A 17,101-nucleotide genomic window follows, 5' to 3' on the forward strand; every position below is an offset into this window, starting at 1 on the left:
TCATTCAGTGATAGTTCAGAGTTACAGTGGCACTGAATCAGGGGTCTTATAGCTGTCCCTCAAAGTTCTTATAGTTCCCCCACAATCATGTGATCACAATTTGTGCACTTGGCAGCTGATGCAGAATTATGACAGTTGTGGTGTCTTGCAGTCACATGATTGCTATTTGTGATCTTCCCTGCTGCCTTCCAACAAACAAAGTTCAGTGGGGAAACCATCAGGAAGTCACAAGCCAGTCATGTTATATTGCGCTTAATGCCTGTGCACAATTCACTTAATAACTGCAACCACCATTGCCAGAACTACTATTGTAAGTTGGCATGGTCACATGATTTTATACTTTTTGACTGTGTCGCTTAGCAAATGAGTTCCTGCCCCAATTTCGTTCGCTAACTGAGGACTTCCTATGTTATGCATATGCTGAATAGAAGACTTCTTTGCTTAGCTTGTGCAAAGAGAGCTAAATTGGGGGCAGGACAGCCAGTGGTGGGGCTAAGCATCAGTGAATCCAACCTTGATTTCCTACACATCTCTTTCTTCCCCACCGAACAGTTGAAGGACCTCAAAAGACAGCTTCATCTAGAAAGGAAGAGAGCAGATAAACTTCAGGAGCGCCTGCAGGAAATCTTGACCAACAGCAAGAGTAGGACAGGTAAGAGGTGACCATCACGGCTGCTGAGGGGAGAGGGGACAGTGGCTTTGAGTATATAGGAGTATGGGTATTTTCCCCCCTCCACTATATACATTGTTGGAATTCAGCTGGTGGCCCAGCCGTGAAAGCCATTGGGGCCATTAACTCTCAAATGAAAAGCTGGCTTCTTATTCTGAATGTTGGTATCGGAAAGTATGTTTTTGTTTGAGTAACTTCAACCCCTTGTCTAGAATCCCTTTAGTTCTAGAATGCCTTTAGTACTGAACAGTTTTAGTGGGTTTACATTTTGTTCATTTCAGTAATATTCCTACTTTAAGTCATTTTGCCTTCAAAACAAAACTCAATGACCTTAAAAGCATTCCTTTTGTTTCAGCAGGATGACTAATTCAGCATTTGTTTTTTTTTTAAATGTATTTTGGGAACTTTAGAAATTTGCTTTGAAAGACACTTTTACACGTAAACCTCTGTTGGAGCTCGGGCTTTTGTGGTAAAGGCAGCCAAGTGCCAGCTTTTCTCTACCTTTGCTCCCTGTGGAGAAAGAGCAGGCACAACGATCCATCTGCAGCTGCTATGAGTTACTTTTGCAATGGTTTGCCAATAAAATTGCTCATATATGCAAAAATCTGAGCTCTATGTGGGCAGAATAGAAAAGGTTGATTGGATAATATTCGGTAATGCTATCTGGGTTTCATTCTCCTTCTAGACTTTAAGGGAAGGATATAGGACGTGCTGAAGGATGAGATCCACCACTTGTGGGGCAAACTCCAGCTCTACTCATTGAGTTCAGGAGATGGTCAGCACCTCACTAGAAGAAGGGTACCTTATAGCCTTATAGCTACACTGTATTTCTTGTTAAAAATCCTTTTTTGGATCCAAGCTTTGGACAGCTTCCACTATCTCTCCAATCTTCCCTGTTGTAGGAAGGATGTAGAGGCATCAGCTGCAGAATTTAAGAGAAGTAGGTTATCTTGAATTCTTGTTTAGTCTGGATTCAGGCCTGGAAACAGAATGGAAAATGTAACAGGTTATTCTGATGAATGGCTTTCGATGGCTTTGTTAGGTAAGAAGAGTGCATACCTCTTGGTTCCTTTAGCATGAAGTACCAATGGCCACAATATACTTCTGAATTATCTGCAAGGACCGGAAGAGGGAGGCACTGTATGGTGTCTCTGCTCTTTTCTGGGTGGGCGTTTCCAATCAGTAAAGAAAGAGAGGCTGGCCAGCTGGTTAGTTCCTTGTTGAGTGCTGCAACATTTGCTCTTCTTTCTCCTAATTTTGAAAATCTAAGCGTTCCATTAGGGATGAAAACCAGCAGTTTCTGACAGGTTCTGGAGACCCGGTAGCAGAAATTTTGAGCAGTTCAGAGAATCGGTAGCGGAAATTTTGAGTAGTTTGGAGAACCGGCAAATACCACCTCTGGCTGGCCCCAGAGTCGGGTGGGAATGCGGATTTTGCAATATCCTTCCCCTGGAGTGGGGTGGGAATGGAGATTTTGCAGTATCCTTCCCCTGCCACGCCCACCAAGCCACAGCCACAGGATCGGTAGCAAAAAAATTTGGATTTCACCACTGATGTAAATTTTAAACAGCAGATCAGAAGGGTTATCTTATTAATTTTGGGGTGACATATTAATATGCCGCTGATACCTCAGTTATATACATACAGTATATATCCACCTCAGACCAAGCAGGAAATATGTTGGAGTTCTTGATCCTGGTGCAGATCTAAATGGGATAAAACAAACAGAAGGCTATTTTTTTAAAAAAAATATCTGACTCTTATTAGCTCCTAATATTAGCTCTAAGTTGTACTCACTTCGAAGAAGCAGGTTCCTGGCTTGAAGGTTTTCCTGGATTCTTAGCTACTGTTAGACTAGACCTGCAGTTAGAAGCTGCGATCAAAGAAACCTTTGCCCAGTGCAGGTTGTGGCCCTAATTGGAGGGGGAGAGCTTGGTGAAGGTAAATCACACCCTCATCAACTAGTAATTAGACTACTGCAATGGTTTTTACCTAGGACCCCCTATGAAGACTAGCTGGGAAATGAAATTGGTGCAAAATGCAGCTGGCTGTTTATTAGTATGTGTAAGCCATCATATCCAAGTGACGGTCTTCTTGCAGGTCCTGCATTGGCTTCTAACATGTTATTGGGTGTAATTCAGAAGGACTAATTGTAAGCTATAAAGCCCTATGTAGCTAGGCTACCTGGTATCTCCAGGACTGCCTTGTATCTTCAGTTCCCCCCCTCCTCCTCCTCTCCATACCTCGTGCCTGAGGTTGGTGAACTAGGAACCCAGAGGCAGAGTTTCTCTGTAATAACACTTTCACTGTGGAGTAGCTGTTGCTTAGAGATGTATTTGGTGCCTACTCTAATGTCCTTTAGGAAGGCGGTAGAAACACTGTTGCTTCATACAGGGCTCAGTTTGTAATTGTTGTTGGAAGGCTAGACACACCGTTGAGTAGTATTCTCTGATCTGGTGTATTTTTTAATTCAGTATTGATTCTGTTTTGATTGTTCTGATTGCTCTTATATAAGCAATTAGAAATTGCATTGGGTTGTGGCAGTACATCGCAAAATGATGATGATGATGATGATGATGATGATGATGATGATGATAAGTACACCAACGCCTGACCTTCTATGAGACAAGAATGCTATGCTTCCTATCATATTATAAACTTTTTTTGCTCTGGGTTCCTGGAGAAGCATAGTTCGTACATACAACTGTGACATGTAATATGGAGAGTAGGTACATATGTACCTTTCTTTTTGAATCTCATGAGCACTTTCAAAGTGTGCCATAGGCCCAGGAACCAAGGATAGGTAAGATTTTTGCAAGCTAATGTAAATGAAAAACTAGTTCATGTGGGCATTAAATTAACTGTTAACATTTCAATAGGTAGAGCATGTAGCTATTTCACCTTGGTTTTTAGAGAACTCCTTTGACTTGAGTCTAGAAGTTAATTCAATCTAGGGTAAGATGGTGTAGAAAAGGAGCAAGCAGACCTCAGGGTCACTGGGTCAAATTTCTCTTTCTCTTAGAACCCTAACATTCATGGATCAAAGGCTATCTATAAAATAATCTCATGGATACATCCTTACAGATTGATTTTTTTTTAAAAAAAAATCAGCCTAGGAATATGTGATCTATATCAGGAATCGGATTCATGAGTCCTTTTGTGCAAAAATCCTCTTCTGATTTCTCCAGAAGTGCTTTTTCCAACAACATTGAGAAGACAATTGTTTTGTTTGACAGGGAAAAGGCAAAAATCCTGATAGATCTCCTCAAAGCATTTAAAATATCTTACCAGATATTCTGATTTGTCTTTTGACCACCTGTAGCTTTGAGCCTCTTTGAAAGCATGTCCAGGTTTGTAGATTTCAATCAGCATCTGTTATAACATCACTTTTAAGACGTGAATTCAATCCTGGGAACAAATGAAATATCTGAAGCAAAATACACACATCTATTTCCAGAACTTGCACTGGCAGCAGCTTTGAGAACTCCTAGATCAGCATTGTCACAAACATAAGCTGTATTCCAGGAGGGAGAAATGATGCTGTGTCTCCAATTGCCAAACACCAAAGGACTAGGAAGCCAGTTGCCCGGCTTGTATAGTGGTCAGTCAGACACCTGGCTGTCCCAGCTGTGTGTGGTCCAGAGGGAGGGGAACCAGGCGAGTTGAAATTGCTCCCGGGGAAATTAAGCGTTAAAACATTAGATCAGCTCAGTGAGTCTTCTGGGAAGAGAGAGAATGCTGGAAAGCGCAATTATTGTATCTGTCTGTGTTGCACTCTTTTGAAGGGGGAAAGAGGAATGATGGGTTTGGATTGGAGCAGAGCCAGGCTTGCCTAGTCAGGATAGCAGATGAAGTGGAATGAACAAAGGTAGGGAAGAGACTATTTCCTTAGGGTAGCCCTTTATTTGGGCATCTCTGCCCACTGCTAATATATGAATGGCATGGTTATATTTCAAAATTAGGAGAATCAACCTCAGTATTGAGAACTTTGGAGAGAGTTCCATCAGATATGGCCCAGAAGTCATGTTTCTTGACTGCCTTTGCCAGTGGACAAAGTGTGGATTTTTAAATCACAACCTGCTAAACTGCTGTCTGGTACCCAGAGAGTCTAGTCCTTCCCCCAAGGGTTCCTCTTCTTGCCCAAACCCATGTTTCCTGTACTGCATGCATAAGGCGACGTCCATGAACTGAGTCATTTATGTGCACTGCAGTCCTCTTGCTATTGCTGAAGTACACGTCCTTCGATCTTTCCTCTTTACCAGGCTTATTGGTCCTGCTGCTTATACTTATGAAACAGCTGGGGGAACATTGGTGTTAATCTTGTCGTTGGGTCTTCTCCTTAATCACAACCATGCGTTGACTAGGAAAGATAGTAAAAATGTTTTCCGCACACATTGATCTTGGAACTGTGAAGTATGATTTTTATAATAGGCACAATCAATCCATTCTAAGCTGCTCTGTCCTCAGTTTTACAAAAGGGATTGCTAGTTGTATAAAACAGCCTGCATAATTCTCCTTCTTTAAAGTAAGGCTGAAGCAAACAGTTTTCCTGAACCCAGGCAACCTACAAATTTAAAGGTGTTTTTTCATCTTGCTGTTTTTCCTCTAGGGGTCCTAGAAGAAAGATTTTCTTAATTTTCTGAGTTTCTTCTTTGCTGTTTTTTTGTGTGGTGCGCCTGCGCAAAGCAAAAAACGTTTCTCCTCCTCAGCAGGCCTGTTCTCCAGCATAAAATTGACTTTTTCTCACTTTCTTCCTTTAGCAAAAGAACAGTGACCTCCAGCTTAGCCTGTGGCCAAAAGAAAAGATTAGGCTGTGGATAAAAACAGGTGCAGGCCTTTGCAGCATCAATAACCAAGAATGGTACTTGAATAAACTAGTAGTTTGAGGCCTGGGTCAGAGTTAGGGAGATGCCTGTGATTTTCTACTTCAGGTTGCCAGCACTGAAGGGGTCTCTTATTTTTGTGACTGAATTGAAAATGAACCATCCAGGCTGAGCAGCTGCTGTGTTTGCTGTAGGATCTTTCACTTCCTACGCACCAAGCAATCTCCTTTTGAGAAACTCTTGAAGTTGTGTTGGATGGTTGGACAACTGCTAAAATCCCATTTCTGGCATCAGAGGATGGTCTAGAAACACGAGGTGCAGAAGATTTCTGAAACAATGCAGTATCAACCTGGTTGGTGGTCTAGATGGGAAGTCACAGTGCTCTTCGTTGTAATAGGATATCTGTCTCTACAGGCAGATATAGATGTCAGTGTGGAAAAGAAGAAATACCTTTTCTCTCCTCAACCTTGTGTTTCTTATTAATTGAGCCATGGGAGAAGAAAATGGATCTCTGTTTGCTGAAATGCTATCAAATTTAGACTCTGCTACCTGCTCTTTGCTCTCCTTTCACTTGTTGTTGTTTTTTTTATATACTTTTCAAAGTTTGGGAAAATTTATGCAAAACATATCACAATGGAACACGACCCAAAAACAGGGAGGAGTTACAAAGATGGCGATAGGCTTCTGCTGATTGTCTAGGATGGAGTACAAGGGGAGGGCGAGGTTTAGTCTGATGTTCTGACTATCCTTAAATGGTTGTCATTCTTGTTGAAGTGTGACCTTAGAATAACTCACTGAAAGAATTGGGTAACAAGTAATGGACAAACTCTTTGCCCATCAGGGAAGTTGACTTTCAGAATAAGGAAGATATCCTGGCAGAAGGAAGTTCCTATCTGGGGAAGAAAGAAAACCTACAGCCTAGATTCATGGCTGAGATTAAATAGCAAACCTGCCTTAGTTGTCCTTGAAGCTGTATAACCCATCTTGCAGAGATGGGGTCAATGTGGGAGTGTGTGGGGTGCTCCCACCAAGTGAGGCCTTTAAGAGAAGCCATTCTATTCCTCCTTACACTGTAAAAGAAATCCGGCTCACCTAAAGCCATCTCAGAAAAGCCTGGTAAAAGGATAGAATTGAATCAGGGCCATCATAACTCTCATTCTTTATCACTGTGAAGAGCAATATGGATCTTCTTCTGCTCTTGTCTTTCTGGTACAGTGTGTGCTTGTGTGCCTTTATTTCTGCAAAGACATCATGCTGGCTGGGGCTGATGGGAGCTGGTGGCCAAGACACTTAGAAAGCACTCATTTGAAGAATCTTAAGTCAAGCAGTCTAAAACAGAATAGGTAGCAAGGGTTGCAGATTCTTCCCCTGCAGGTCTCCTTAGTAGCCTGTTTTAACCTTGCTTATCGTAAATCCCTTTTGGAAGCTTGTTTTCTGCTAAAACCGCCCCTTTCAAAAGCAAAAGAAAGCTCGCTCAGTTGTTTTAGTGGACTGGTGATGCACCAGATGGTCTGCACTGGAAGCCACATTCTGCAATCTGCTTTTTAAAAAGTGTCCCTTGCCTTTTCGGTTTATATATGTGTGCAATTTTCTGAGGTAGATTCATGTTCTCAGGTTTTTTCCTGATTTGAAACTGGCAGTAATTTTTCTCCTTTATATCCGCGTAGCACTCTTGTACGATGGATATGATGGGTTACACTATGACATAGCAGGTTGGTTTGCACAATACATTCACTGCACAATGTGCTAGTGTCCCACACATGCCATCTGCCTTCTCTGAAGAAGATTGGAGAAGGAAGTTTGCCATCTCCCTAACCATAGTAGGTTATGATTAAGCCTGACACCCAAATGCAGGATGCATGCTGGTTACTGTCACTACACAGCACATAGTCCACCCATGATTTGTGGTAATTTGGTTTACGGTTTTAAAGAATGCTGGAAATTAGCTCTCCCCTGCAGTGGAATAACAGTTAGTCAGAGGCTGACAATCTGCTACATGGTGCCCTAAGGCTTGTGGGCTCACCCAAGTATTTTAACAGGTACAGTTTCTTTTTAAAACCAGAATTTTGATAGGCAAAAGCCAAGTGACAGCTGCCAACTTTATTTGGGTTTTCAGGCATATCTCTGGGCCCCACAGAGGTCCCAGGTGTTTTTATGGAAAACAAAAATAATATTGATTCAGGAAAGTTAGACAACTTGGCCAGACAAAGCTAAGCTAGGTGTTGTCAAGTCAAGAACAGAGAGCCAATAGTGAAAAGGTTGAAGGAGTATGCAGTATGGAGGCCTGGGTTCCATCCCACTCTCCAGCATGGATAATAACTGGGTGATTTGGGGTCACTCATTCTCTCTTAGGCTTGTGAACTTCACAGATTGCTATTCTGGGGAATAATAGGAACAGGAACTGCTATTCCGGAGTTGCCGTGAATGAAAGGCAAGATGCAAATCTAGTTAACAAATAAGTATTCTGAGAGGAGAAAGGAAGTGGTAAATCTCACTTGTTTGCTATCTGGTCTTGTGACAGTCTATGTACATTATAGCAGTCTCCTTGTGAATGCATAACTACCTCCTTGCCTTGGCAGTTGTTTTATGAAAGAGCATGCAACTTCTCCTCAAATTTCAACGGTATCCATGGGCCATTCCCAAGCTATCCCACTTGTCAATGGATTGAAAATGCTGTTGGTAATGGGAGGAGCCTGAAGGCACCAGACTGTTAGTTGCATGCTTGTTGCTTTGTTATTTTAGGCTGAAGAGGTGGCTGATGGCTGGGTATGGACCTCAGGATAAATTTAATATCTCATCTAGGTCCATTTACGCTTCTCTGCTTCTGCATTTTCCTGAACAATGAGCTATGCTTAACTTTGGTTTCTCAGCCAATGGATTGATTCTTCCTGCTTTCAGGCAAATCATACATAAGATTAATCACAGAGTGCCCATTTCAAGCAATGTGACAACCATAATTAGTCTAGAAGAGAAGTGGAAGCTATTGAATTTCTCCTCAGAACTCTCCCAGTTGAAGAGAGGAGAAGCACATAAATCTAATCAGAAGGGAGGCTAATTTCCCATCTAAGACCTCCAGATATCCTCCGAGTATGTTGGATTGCAACCTCCAGAATTATCAACTATGAGAATTCTGGAGTTTGTTGTCTTATACATCTGCAAGCTTTTGTAAACCAGAGTTTATTGTGAAGTCTAGAGGCAGGTAGCTCAAAATTATCCAACCACCTCCCCCCATAACTGAATGGAAATCTTAGGAGGAACAGTTGGATAGCAAAAACCTGCTCAGCTAATGGCTACTGGTCAATTGCTTTTGGACTCTAGTGATTTTCAAAAGAAGGTGGGATAAACTAGATGCAGATCATGGTTGTGTATTATAATACATTAGTATGTTAAGGATTCCTCATTTAAAAATAGTCTCACTCACTTCCTTACACACTTCATCCCTGCATGATCGTACATCATCATCTCTCTTGAAACTATTTTTTGTGGATTTGCTCATCTAGAAGTACCAGAGTAACAATTCAAAAATATATATATATAAAGAGGGGAGATTCCAAATGAGACTGCCTGGTTTATTTTGTTGTGCTTTGTTTTGTTTTATTATTATTATTTTTTATTACTTTACTTTTTACTTTATTTTACATTACTTTTTTAAAAAAGAAGTGTGAATCAAAAGCTTTAAAGTAGAACATTCAACACATGCACAAACTGAGACTGGGAACAAAGAATCTGCTGTGCTCATACAAAAAGTAATTTGGGCCTTGCAGTCAAAACTTCTGAAATCTTTATGGGAGTGGGGATGGCAGCAGAAAGGATTTAGGCTGAGTTAATTCTCTATGCATTTCTTCCATTCACAACTCTCTTTAGCAACCTTTGCATTAGATAAAAGGCAAGCTATCTTAATCTTGGCCTTAAGCACAATTAATACTAACTTGCACTCACTACATGTCCTACATGACATATTTAAGAAGACAGCATCCTGGCTTCTATGAACTGGAATTTTAGACCAGTAGAGGGAGTATGAAGACTTCATGGGTGTTGTGGAAGCATGAGGCCCAAAAACTGTTGTTACCCTTTGCCCATGTATGACTGGATTTGGAGCATCACCTCATTAGCCCTGCAAAGTAGTCCACCCAAGAAGCACAGTCAAGAGTACTAGTTCTGTCTTTATTGTAAACTTACATTAACAGAATCTTACGTTTCTCCCCTCCTTTCCTTTGGAAATTCTTCTCATGCCATCCTCCCCTTCTGTAGGCAGAGACATCTTTCACATGCCAGTTGTTCAGTCTGTGGCTCTCCATTCTATTTCTTTCCCACATACTATTACAACCCCCTAGTCAGAACTGTGCATATTCCTAGTAATTAGGTCTAGAAAACTCTCACTGTTTCTAGGCCACATGTGATACCTGAAGCTGCAGAGTGAGAATCTGCTATTCTCAAGGTTAGTTTGTTAATTCTCTGAGGAAGAGGTGACATCAGATGAGATCAGAGTTATGCTCAAAGTGATTAGAAGAGAGGAATTTGCATGCAGTTGCTGAAGCAAATCCTGCTAAAGATGGGCAATCTCATGGCTTATGCCTACATATTTTTCAGAGCATTTCCTATCATGTTGACTCTGAAAAAAATAGAACCTCATTTTTTACATGGCCACAGACTATTCCATCCACCTAGTTCTGTTTCAAAACCTGGAAAAATGAAAAAGCCATGATGACAATTTAATCAGAGGTGATGCTGGTTGACCTCTGGGGAAGCAATGGCCTACTGAAGATGGCTCCACTACAAAATAGATAAGCACAGCAGAACAAGGACTTGGGAGAATCAGTGCCTCAGAATTCCTTTCTGGACAAAGGGAAGGACCTTAGATCACCTATAAGCATTTCACACGGAGGATCTCTGCAAGGAGACCATAAAACAATGGTCTCCAGTAGGTTTTAGAACTCTGGGAGCCAAGGAAAAGTCAAATTTGCGGTACAAAGCCTTCAAACAAACAATGGGTTTGCCCACTTCCTTTCTTAATCACTTCCTTTTTTAATCACTTCAGGAAATGTATTTTTGGAAGTTAAGAACCTTCAGAATGACAAGTTTCATCACACTGGATGATTTTTCTTGTGAAAGAGATTTTATGTAAATTTAAGAAAAAAATATGTTCTGAAATAAACAGCAAAAGATTATCAGAATGTTGACTGTGGAAATTTATTAGCAGAGTAAGAAGCCAGATGGATTGGAAATAAGATTTTCAAATTAATTATATCAATCCTTTCTGCAACTTATTTAAAATCCTATTTAAAACACACAAAGATTTTGAATCTAAGTGTAAGACATTTTCCCATGAGAAAACATTGTGGATTAGAAAAAAAACATGATAAGAGATTTTGAAGATTGGGCATTCGAGCCAACCAGAAAGAAGTTAAGATTATAATTAGAGGCTTATAATTAGAGGAATGGGGGAAAGTATTTTAACTTTGGAAAAATTCAAGGATATTTTGTAATGACAAGTTACAAGAATAATATGAAAAAGGATGTTACTCAGAATCAAATGAAACTGGCTGATATCTTAATAACTAAAAGGGACACACAAATAATAAACCAGAAGAGTGACCTGAACAATTTTCTTATCTTGGACCTAGAAAAGAGATGCGTTGAAGAAGTTATAAGGAGAAAAGAGAAAATGAAAAAAACCCAGCTTTTGGGACACCTTTTAAGGGAAATAAACATCAAAAATTTTAAAAGCATAAAGAAGAAATATAATATGGCCTATCAGATCGAAGTTAAAATATATATGAAGTTTTTTCTAGTAATTTTTAATGAGTTTTTCTAAACCAAGACTGTGATGAGGCTTTCAACATTCGTCTTATAGATAAGATATGGGAAGAAGACATTTTTTTATTGTATTAGTATAAAAATGATAAGCTATGGTATTAAAAATAAAATAAAGGGTTACAAAGTTGGTTTATTTGATTAGGGTTAAAATAGAGATGTTATTCCTAGTCCATGCTGAATTTGTGAAGGACTTTCTGAGAGGAGAAAGAGAGAAAATGATAAATAAACTTGCAGCACACTATTTGAACAGATTAAAGATTAAGATCTTAATATATTGTTGTTTCGGTTGTTTCTTAATAGATTTTTATACTAGGTCTGAATGATTGTTTATAGATAAGAGATATGGGAAGAAGTTTTTAAATTGCATTTTTAGAGAAAATATGTTATGTTAAAAGGAAAGGAAATATGAAACCAATTGATTTGATTAAGGTTAAAACATATGTTGTTATTTCTAGTAATTCTGAATGGACTTTTGCTAATTAGGACTGAATAACAAGACTATAAATTGTCTGTAAATAAAATATAAGATATGGGAGGAGAAATCTTTTATTGAAATGTTAGAGAAAGTTACTGAAATTGTTTTTACTTGTCTTGATGAAGGGGAAATCATTTCTTTATATTTTTTTAACATTTTCTTTTTTCTCTTTCCTTCTTATATTTTTTAATTGCATTAGTTTGTTTGTATTTTTAAACTTTAATAAAAATTATTATTAAAAAAGAGTCAAAGCTGGTTTATGCCTTTTTGAAAAGCAAAACTTAAATTTTGCCATAGAGTGTCTAGAATGGAGTTAATTTTCTTGATGATGCTACTATCTAGATATGTTTTGTCTCCTGGTCAAATGGTCCAATAAGTCATTGCAAGCCTGGCGACTGGGACTCTAGAAACATCTCCCTTCATGGCATTCTCTTTACCTTCCAGGAATTGAGGATCTTGTACTAGCAGACATCAGTTCCCCCAGTCGGACTCAGACGGGAGACAGTAGCAGCATCTCATCCTTCAGCTACCGTGAAATCATGAAGGAGGGATCTGTGGCTGGCAGTAATAAGGTGAGGGATCCAGAGTAGAAACCAGAAGCCCGGCTTTCTAAGCTACAAGAACCAGAGCTTTTTTTTTTTTTTTGTTGAAAGAGTTTTAAAAAACAAAAGCATTTTCTCCCTTTTTCCCCCCCTCCCTCCCAAAAAAAAACCCCTTCCCCCCTCCCTCCCCCCCCCCGGCTTCCCGGGTCAATCACAAGGTATTGTTATACATAAACCAAACATAGAATAAAATTTTCCTTCAATCCAAATAACCACATCCAAAGCTTTTCATCTCCCAACTCCCCCTATTACATAAAATAACTTTCTAATTATTCAAAGGCAATCTGATATTTCTTAATCTGATATCTGTTTTGTAGATAATCAATCCATTTTTTCCATTCAATTAAATATCTTTCCTGCGTATTGTCTTTTAAAAACGCTGAGATTTTAGCCATCTCAGCCAAATTAATGACTTTCAGTATCCATTCTTCTATTGTAGGTACCTCTTCTTTCTTCCAGTATTGTCCAATCAACAGTCTTGCTGCTGTTATTAAATTCAGAATCAATTTAGTCTCAATCCCTGTACAATCCGTTATAATTCCCAAAAGGAAAAATTGTGGCAGGAACTTTACCTTCTTCTTCAGTACATTTTGAATAATCCACCAAATTCTTATCCAAAAGACCTTAATTTTCTTGCAAGTCTACCAAATATGAAAATATGTAGCAAGAACCAGAGCTTTTGAATGGTGTAGCTTTGCTTCATGTGGGGATGAGTCAGTCTCATTCCCATAAATAAGGAGAATTTTCTCTTTCCCAACAGAAAATAACAGCATTTCCTGAAATGGCCCTTTTTGTTTAGTTCTTTCCTTTTCTCCATGAAGGGCAAGTGATTTTCCCCCCTTGCTCCTGCTCCGCATTGTTTCTTGCATCGATGAACCGTGAGGTTGTGTAATTCACCCAAGCAAGTTTCATTTGATGCTGCAGTACCAGGATTGCAGTCTTAACGCTTTTGGGGGATTTCTTTCTTTTTTCTTTTCTTTTTCTAGCACTCCAAGGTCAGCCAGCTGCAGCCAGATGGGAAATACTGGCACGAGTGGACAAACTCAGCCTAAATATTTATGGAATAGGATGGTTTTGAGTATACGCCCGCTTCGGAAGTCTGGGTTCCCTATCAGAATAACAAATTCACCTGGTTTCAAATCTGTTCTTGTGTAATCTAAATTTAATGCTTTCACAGATGTTTAGAGTAATTCACACATGTTGTTTAATTGCTGATATTCATAATTTGTATTGTCTGCCAAAACCTGGTACCAAACATCACTAATAGTAAATCGAAACAAAACTTTACTGAAACATTATGTCAGTGCAAGGAAGTTAATGAAGCCTGAATAAAAAAGCAGGATGGAGGCTGTTCGAAGGATTCCTAGTTCCCATCCCATGCTTGACTCACTTTGTTAAACTGCCTTTATTGTGAATCAGGGCCTAAACCAGTGGTAGTCAACCTGGTCCCTACCGCCCACTAGTGGGGATTCCAGCTTTCATGGTGGGCGGTAGTGGGTAGGTTTGTTCGATACTGAAGCACTTTCCTTTTTTTTAATTTAATTGACTTTTAAAAAAAAAATCCATAGCATTATTTAAAAACATTTTCATTAGGTTTTCATAAAATTCCCTGTGATAATTTAAATTTCTGAAAATATACTATTTGTATCGCCCGCGCTTAAGTTTAGTGCACATTACCTAAGTGAAACTAAATGGCGCTATAGTGTGACTGCAAACAAAAGAGCCTCGTCCCCGAATAGCTTGCGCATCTCCCCCCACACCACCCAACTGTAACAGACAAGCAGAGCTGATGGTCAGTGCCCCTCCCCCCAACCCAATCCACGATGCGTGAGAGGCATGCGCAGACGACGATACACGGCACATTACTGTGGAACCGGTGGGCGGTTAGAAATTTTTACTACTAACAGAGATACAAAAGTGGGCAGTAGGTATAAAAAGGTTGACTACCCCTGGCCTAAATGTTTATAGCAAATATATGGAATTAATCATTTTTAAACATAGTGGGGAAACACTAAGATTGCAAATAGATTTGGAAACTGGGAAATGTTGACACTTTATAATTAAAGTTATATTAACAATTAAGAGCAATAGATTAAATAATAACAGCGTATATTTAAACACTTTATAAAACCCATGACATTACAAAGTAAAATCAACAAAAGAATAACTAAAACAATAACAGGAAATAAAATCTTTGAAAACTTTAAAAACTTCAACAGGAATTACACATTATTAAATGGCTTGGGAGCATAAAAATATTTTTGTCTGGCAGCGCAGGTAAGATTATGAAGAGGGCCCCACCCACGGCGTCACCCATACCTAGCTGGGGAGGGCATTCCAGAATTGAGGAGTTACCACTGAAAAGGCCAAGTAGCCTTCATTGCACCACAGGATGGAAGGACAGCCAGAACTGCCTCTCCAAGAAAGAATGTTAGGATACAAATAGAAATAGGTGCGATGAAGAGTTCCTTCAAATACTGGAGATCCAAGGGTGAAGCCCTTTATAGATTAAGCAGCACCCTGACTTGGGACCAGAAACTAATTGGAAGCCATAAAGTACAGGCATGGTATGTTCATATTGCCCAGTTTCACTCAGCAATCTCCTAACCAGCATTTTCTTCTAATTGAAATGTCTCAAATGTCTTTTAAGGGCAACCCAATGTATAATGCATTGCACTAATTAAATGAGAAGTTACCAGGGCATGGATTAGTGTGATGAGAGTGTCTTTATCAGATTGAACCATAGCAAGAGAAAGATGCTTCAGTCCAGAAGCTCTCGAAAGCTATGACCCTGAAACTTTAAGATGAGGGCAACTCCCTTCAGAATAGGTAGAACTTTATTCACCGGAGAGGCAAAGCATCGCTGTCTTCTGGATTGAATTTTGGATTATTGGTAATGACTCAGTCCATTATCACAACATAGGCGTCAGTTCAGCAATTCCACTACATCACCAAGATCCAATTTATTTCACTGACTGGAACCAGTATAACTTTTGAGTCCCCCATAAGCGTACTAGTGAATTTATTTTCGGTTCTCATCTGGAAAAATTGGACAAATAGCTTAATGATGTTTTCCCAACGTGCATAACGTCTCCACCAGGAAAATATACTGTATGTTCTTATCTCTTTAGCTTTAGATCACAACCTTTTTCAATTGGCAGTTTCTAGACGTGGTAAATTACAACTTCCATAATTCCCAGTTACTCCACCACTTGAGAATCTGCTTTCAAATGCTTTAGATGGAAAAGGATAGTTGGTAGTAAGAGCCAGATGTAGAGTTTCATATGTATTACTATAAAATTATTTTTATATACAGTACTGATGTGTATGTATAGAGGAAACATGAGATAAATGATTTGCTTGCTTGGTGGAAATTTTAGACATAGAATTTTATTGGCCAAGTGTGATTGGACACACAAGGAATTTGTCTTGGTGCATATGCTCTCAGTGTACATAAAAGAAAAGATACGTTCATCAAGGTACAACATTTACAACACAATTGATGATCAATATATCAATATAAATCATAAGGATTGCCAGCAACAAGTTATAGTCATACAGTCATAAGTGGAAAGAGATTGGTGATGGGAACTATGAAACGATTAATAGTAGTGCAGATTCAGTAAATAGTCTGACAGTGTTGAGGGAATTATTTGTTTAGCAGAGTGATGGCCTTCGGGGAAAAACTGTCCTTGTGTCTAGTTGTTCTGGTGTGCAGTGCTCTATAGCGTCGTTTTGAGGGTAGGAGTTGAAACAGTTTATGTCCAGGATGCGAGGGATCTGCAAATATTTTCACGGCCCTCTTCTTGATTCGTGCAGTATACAGGTCCTCAATGGAAGGCAGGTTGGTAGCAATTATTTTTTCTGCAGTTCTAATTATCCTCTGAAGTCTGTGTTTTTCTTGTTGGGTTGCAGAACCGAACCAGACAGTTATAGAGGTGCAAATGACAGACTCAATAATTCCTCTGTAGAATTGGATCAGCAGCTCCTTGGGCAGTTTGAGCTTACTGAGTTGGCGCAGAAAGAACATTCTTTGTTGTCCTTTTTTAATGATGTTTTTGATGTTAGCTGTCCATTTGAGATCTTGCGATATGATAGAACCCAGAAATTTGAAGGTTTCTACTGTTGATACTGTGTTGTCAAGTATTGTGAGAGGTGGAAGTATGGAAGGGTTTTTCCTAAAGTCTACCACCATTTCTACGGTTTTGAGTGTGTTCAGTTCCAGATTGTTTTGGTTGCACCACAAGGCTAGTCGTTTGGATTGTTCTGTTAATGTACTGAATTGTGCCAGTAGTAAATGGCCTGAATGTGAGAAGTGATACATCTGCCTTTTACCTTTTCTACTTGCAGTCAACCACAGGAAGCCCACAGTCACAGTCGCAACCTCCACGGCCAGCCGACCTTTCAGATGAGGAGATCTCAGAACTGTTCCAGCGTCTGGCTGAAGTTCAGCAGGAGAAGTGGCTCTTGGAGGAGAAGGTATAAAATCACCTGGGTTTTAGGTTTGGATTTTGTGAGATCCTGGGCCATTCAGTACTTCCTGGACTTCCCACTGTATGGAGCCCCTAGTTTGGAAGTAGGCACACAGTGGCCTTGGCAATGCCTTCCCAAGCACCCATGTAGGAGTCCACCAACTTTGCTTCTAATCCTGAAAGTGTTGCCTGACCTTGATTTTTAGGGTTGTGGCTGGGGAGCTGATTTTGAAAGAATGTCA

General features: G+C 39.6%; 1 protein-coding gene across 2 annotated transcripts in view; it reads left to right on the forward strand.

Annotated features, from left to right (window-relative positions):
* GRIPAP1 (GRIP1 associated protein 1) overlaps positions 1-17,101 on the forward strand; it is an 80,458-nt gene that overhangs the window by 45,813 nt on the left and 17,544 nt on the right. For both annotated transcript variants that reach the window (XM_058171841.1, XM_058171842.1), the window contains 3 exons: positions 553-652; positions 12,230-12,357; positions 16,738-16,866. In XM_058171841.1, coding sequence (XP_058027824.1) covers positions 553-652; positions 12,230-12,357; positions 16,738-16,866 — 357 coding nt within the window. The remainder of the gene's footprint in view (positions 1-552; positions 653-12,229; positions 12,358-16,737; positions 16,867-17,101) is intronic.

This window comes from Ahaetulla prasina, chromosome 2 (genome assembly GCF_028640845.1).
Source record: "Ahaetulla prasina isolate Xishuangbanna chromosome 2, ASM2864084v1, whole genome shotgun sequence".
Taxonomy (NCBI): domain Eukaryota; kingdom Metazoa; phylum Chordata; class Lepidosauria; order Squamata; family Colubridae; genus Ahaetulla; species Ahaetulla prasina.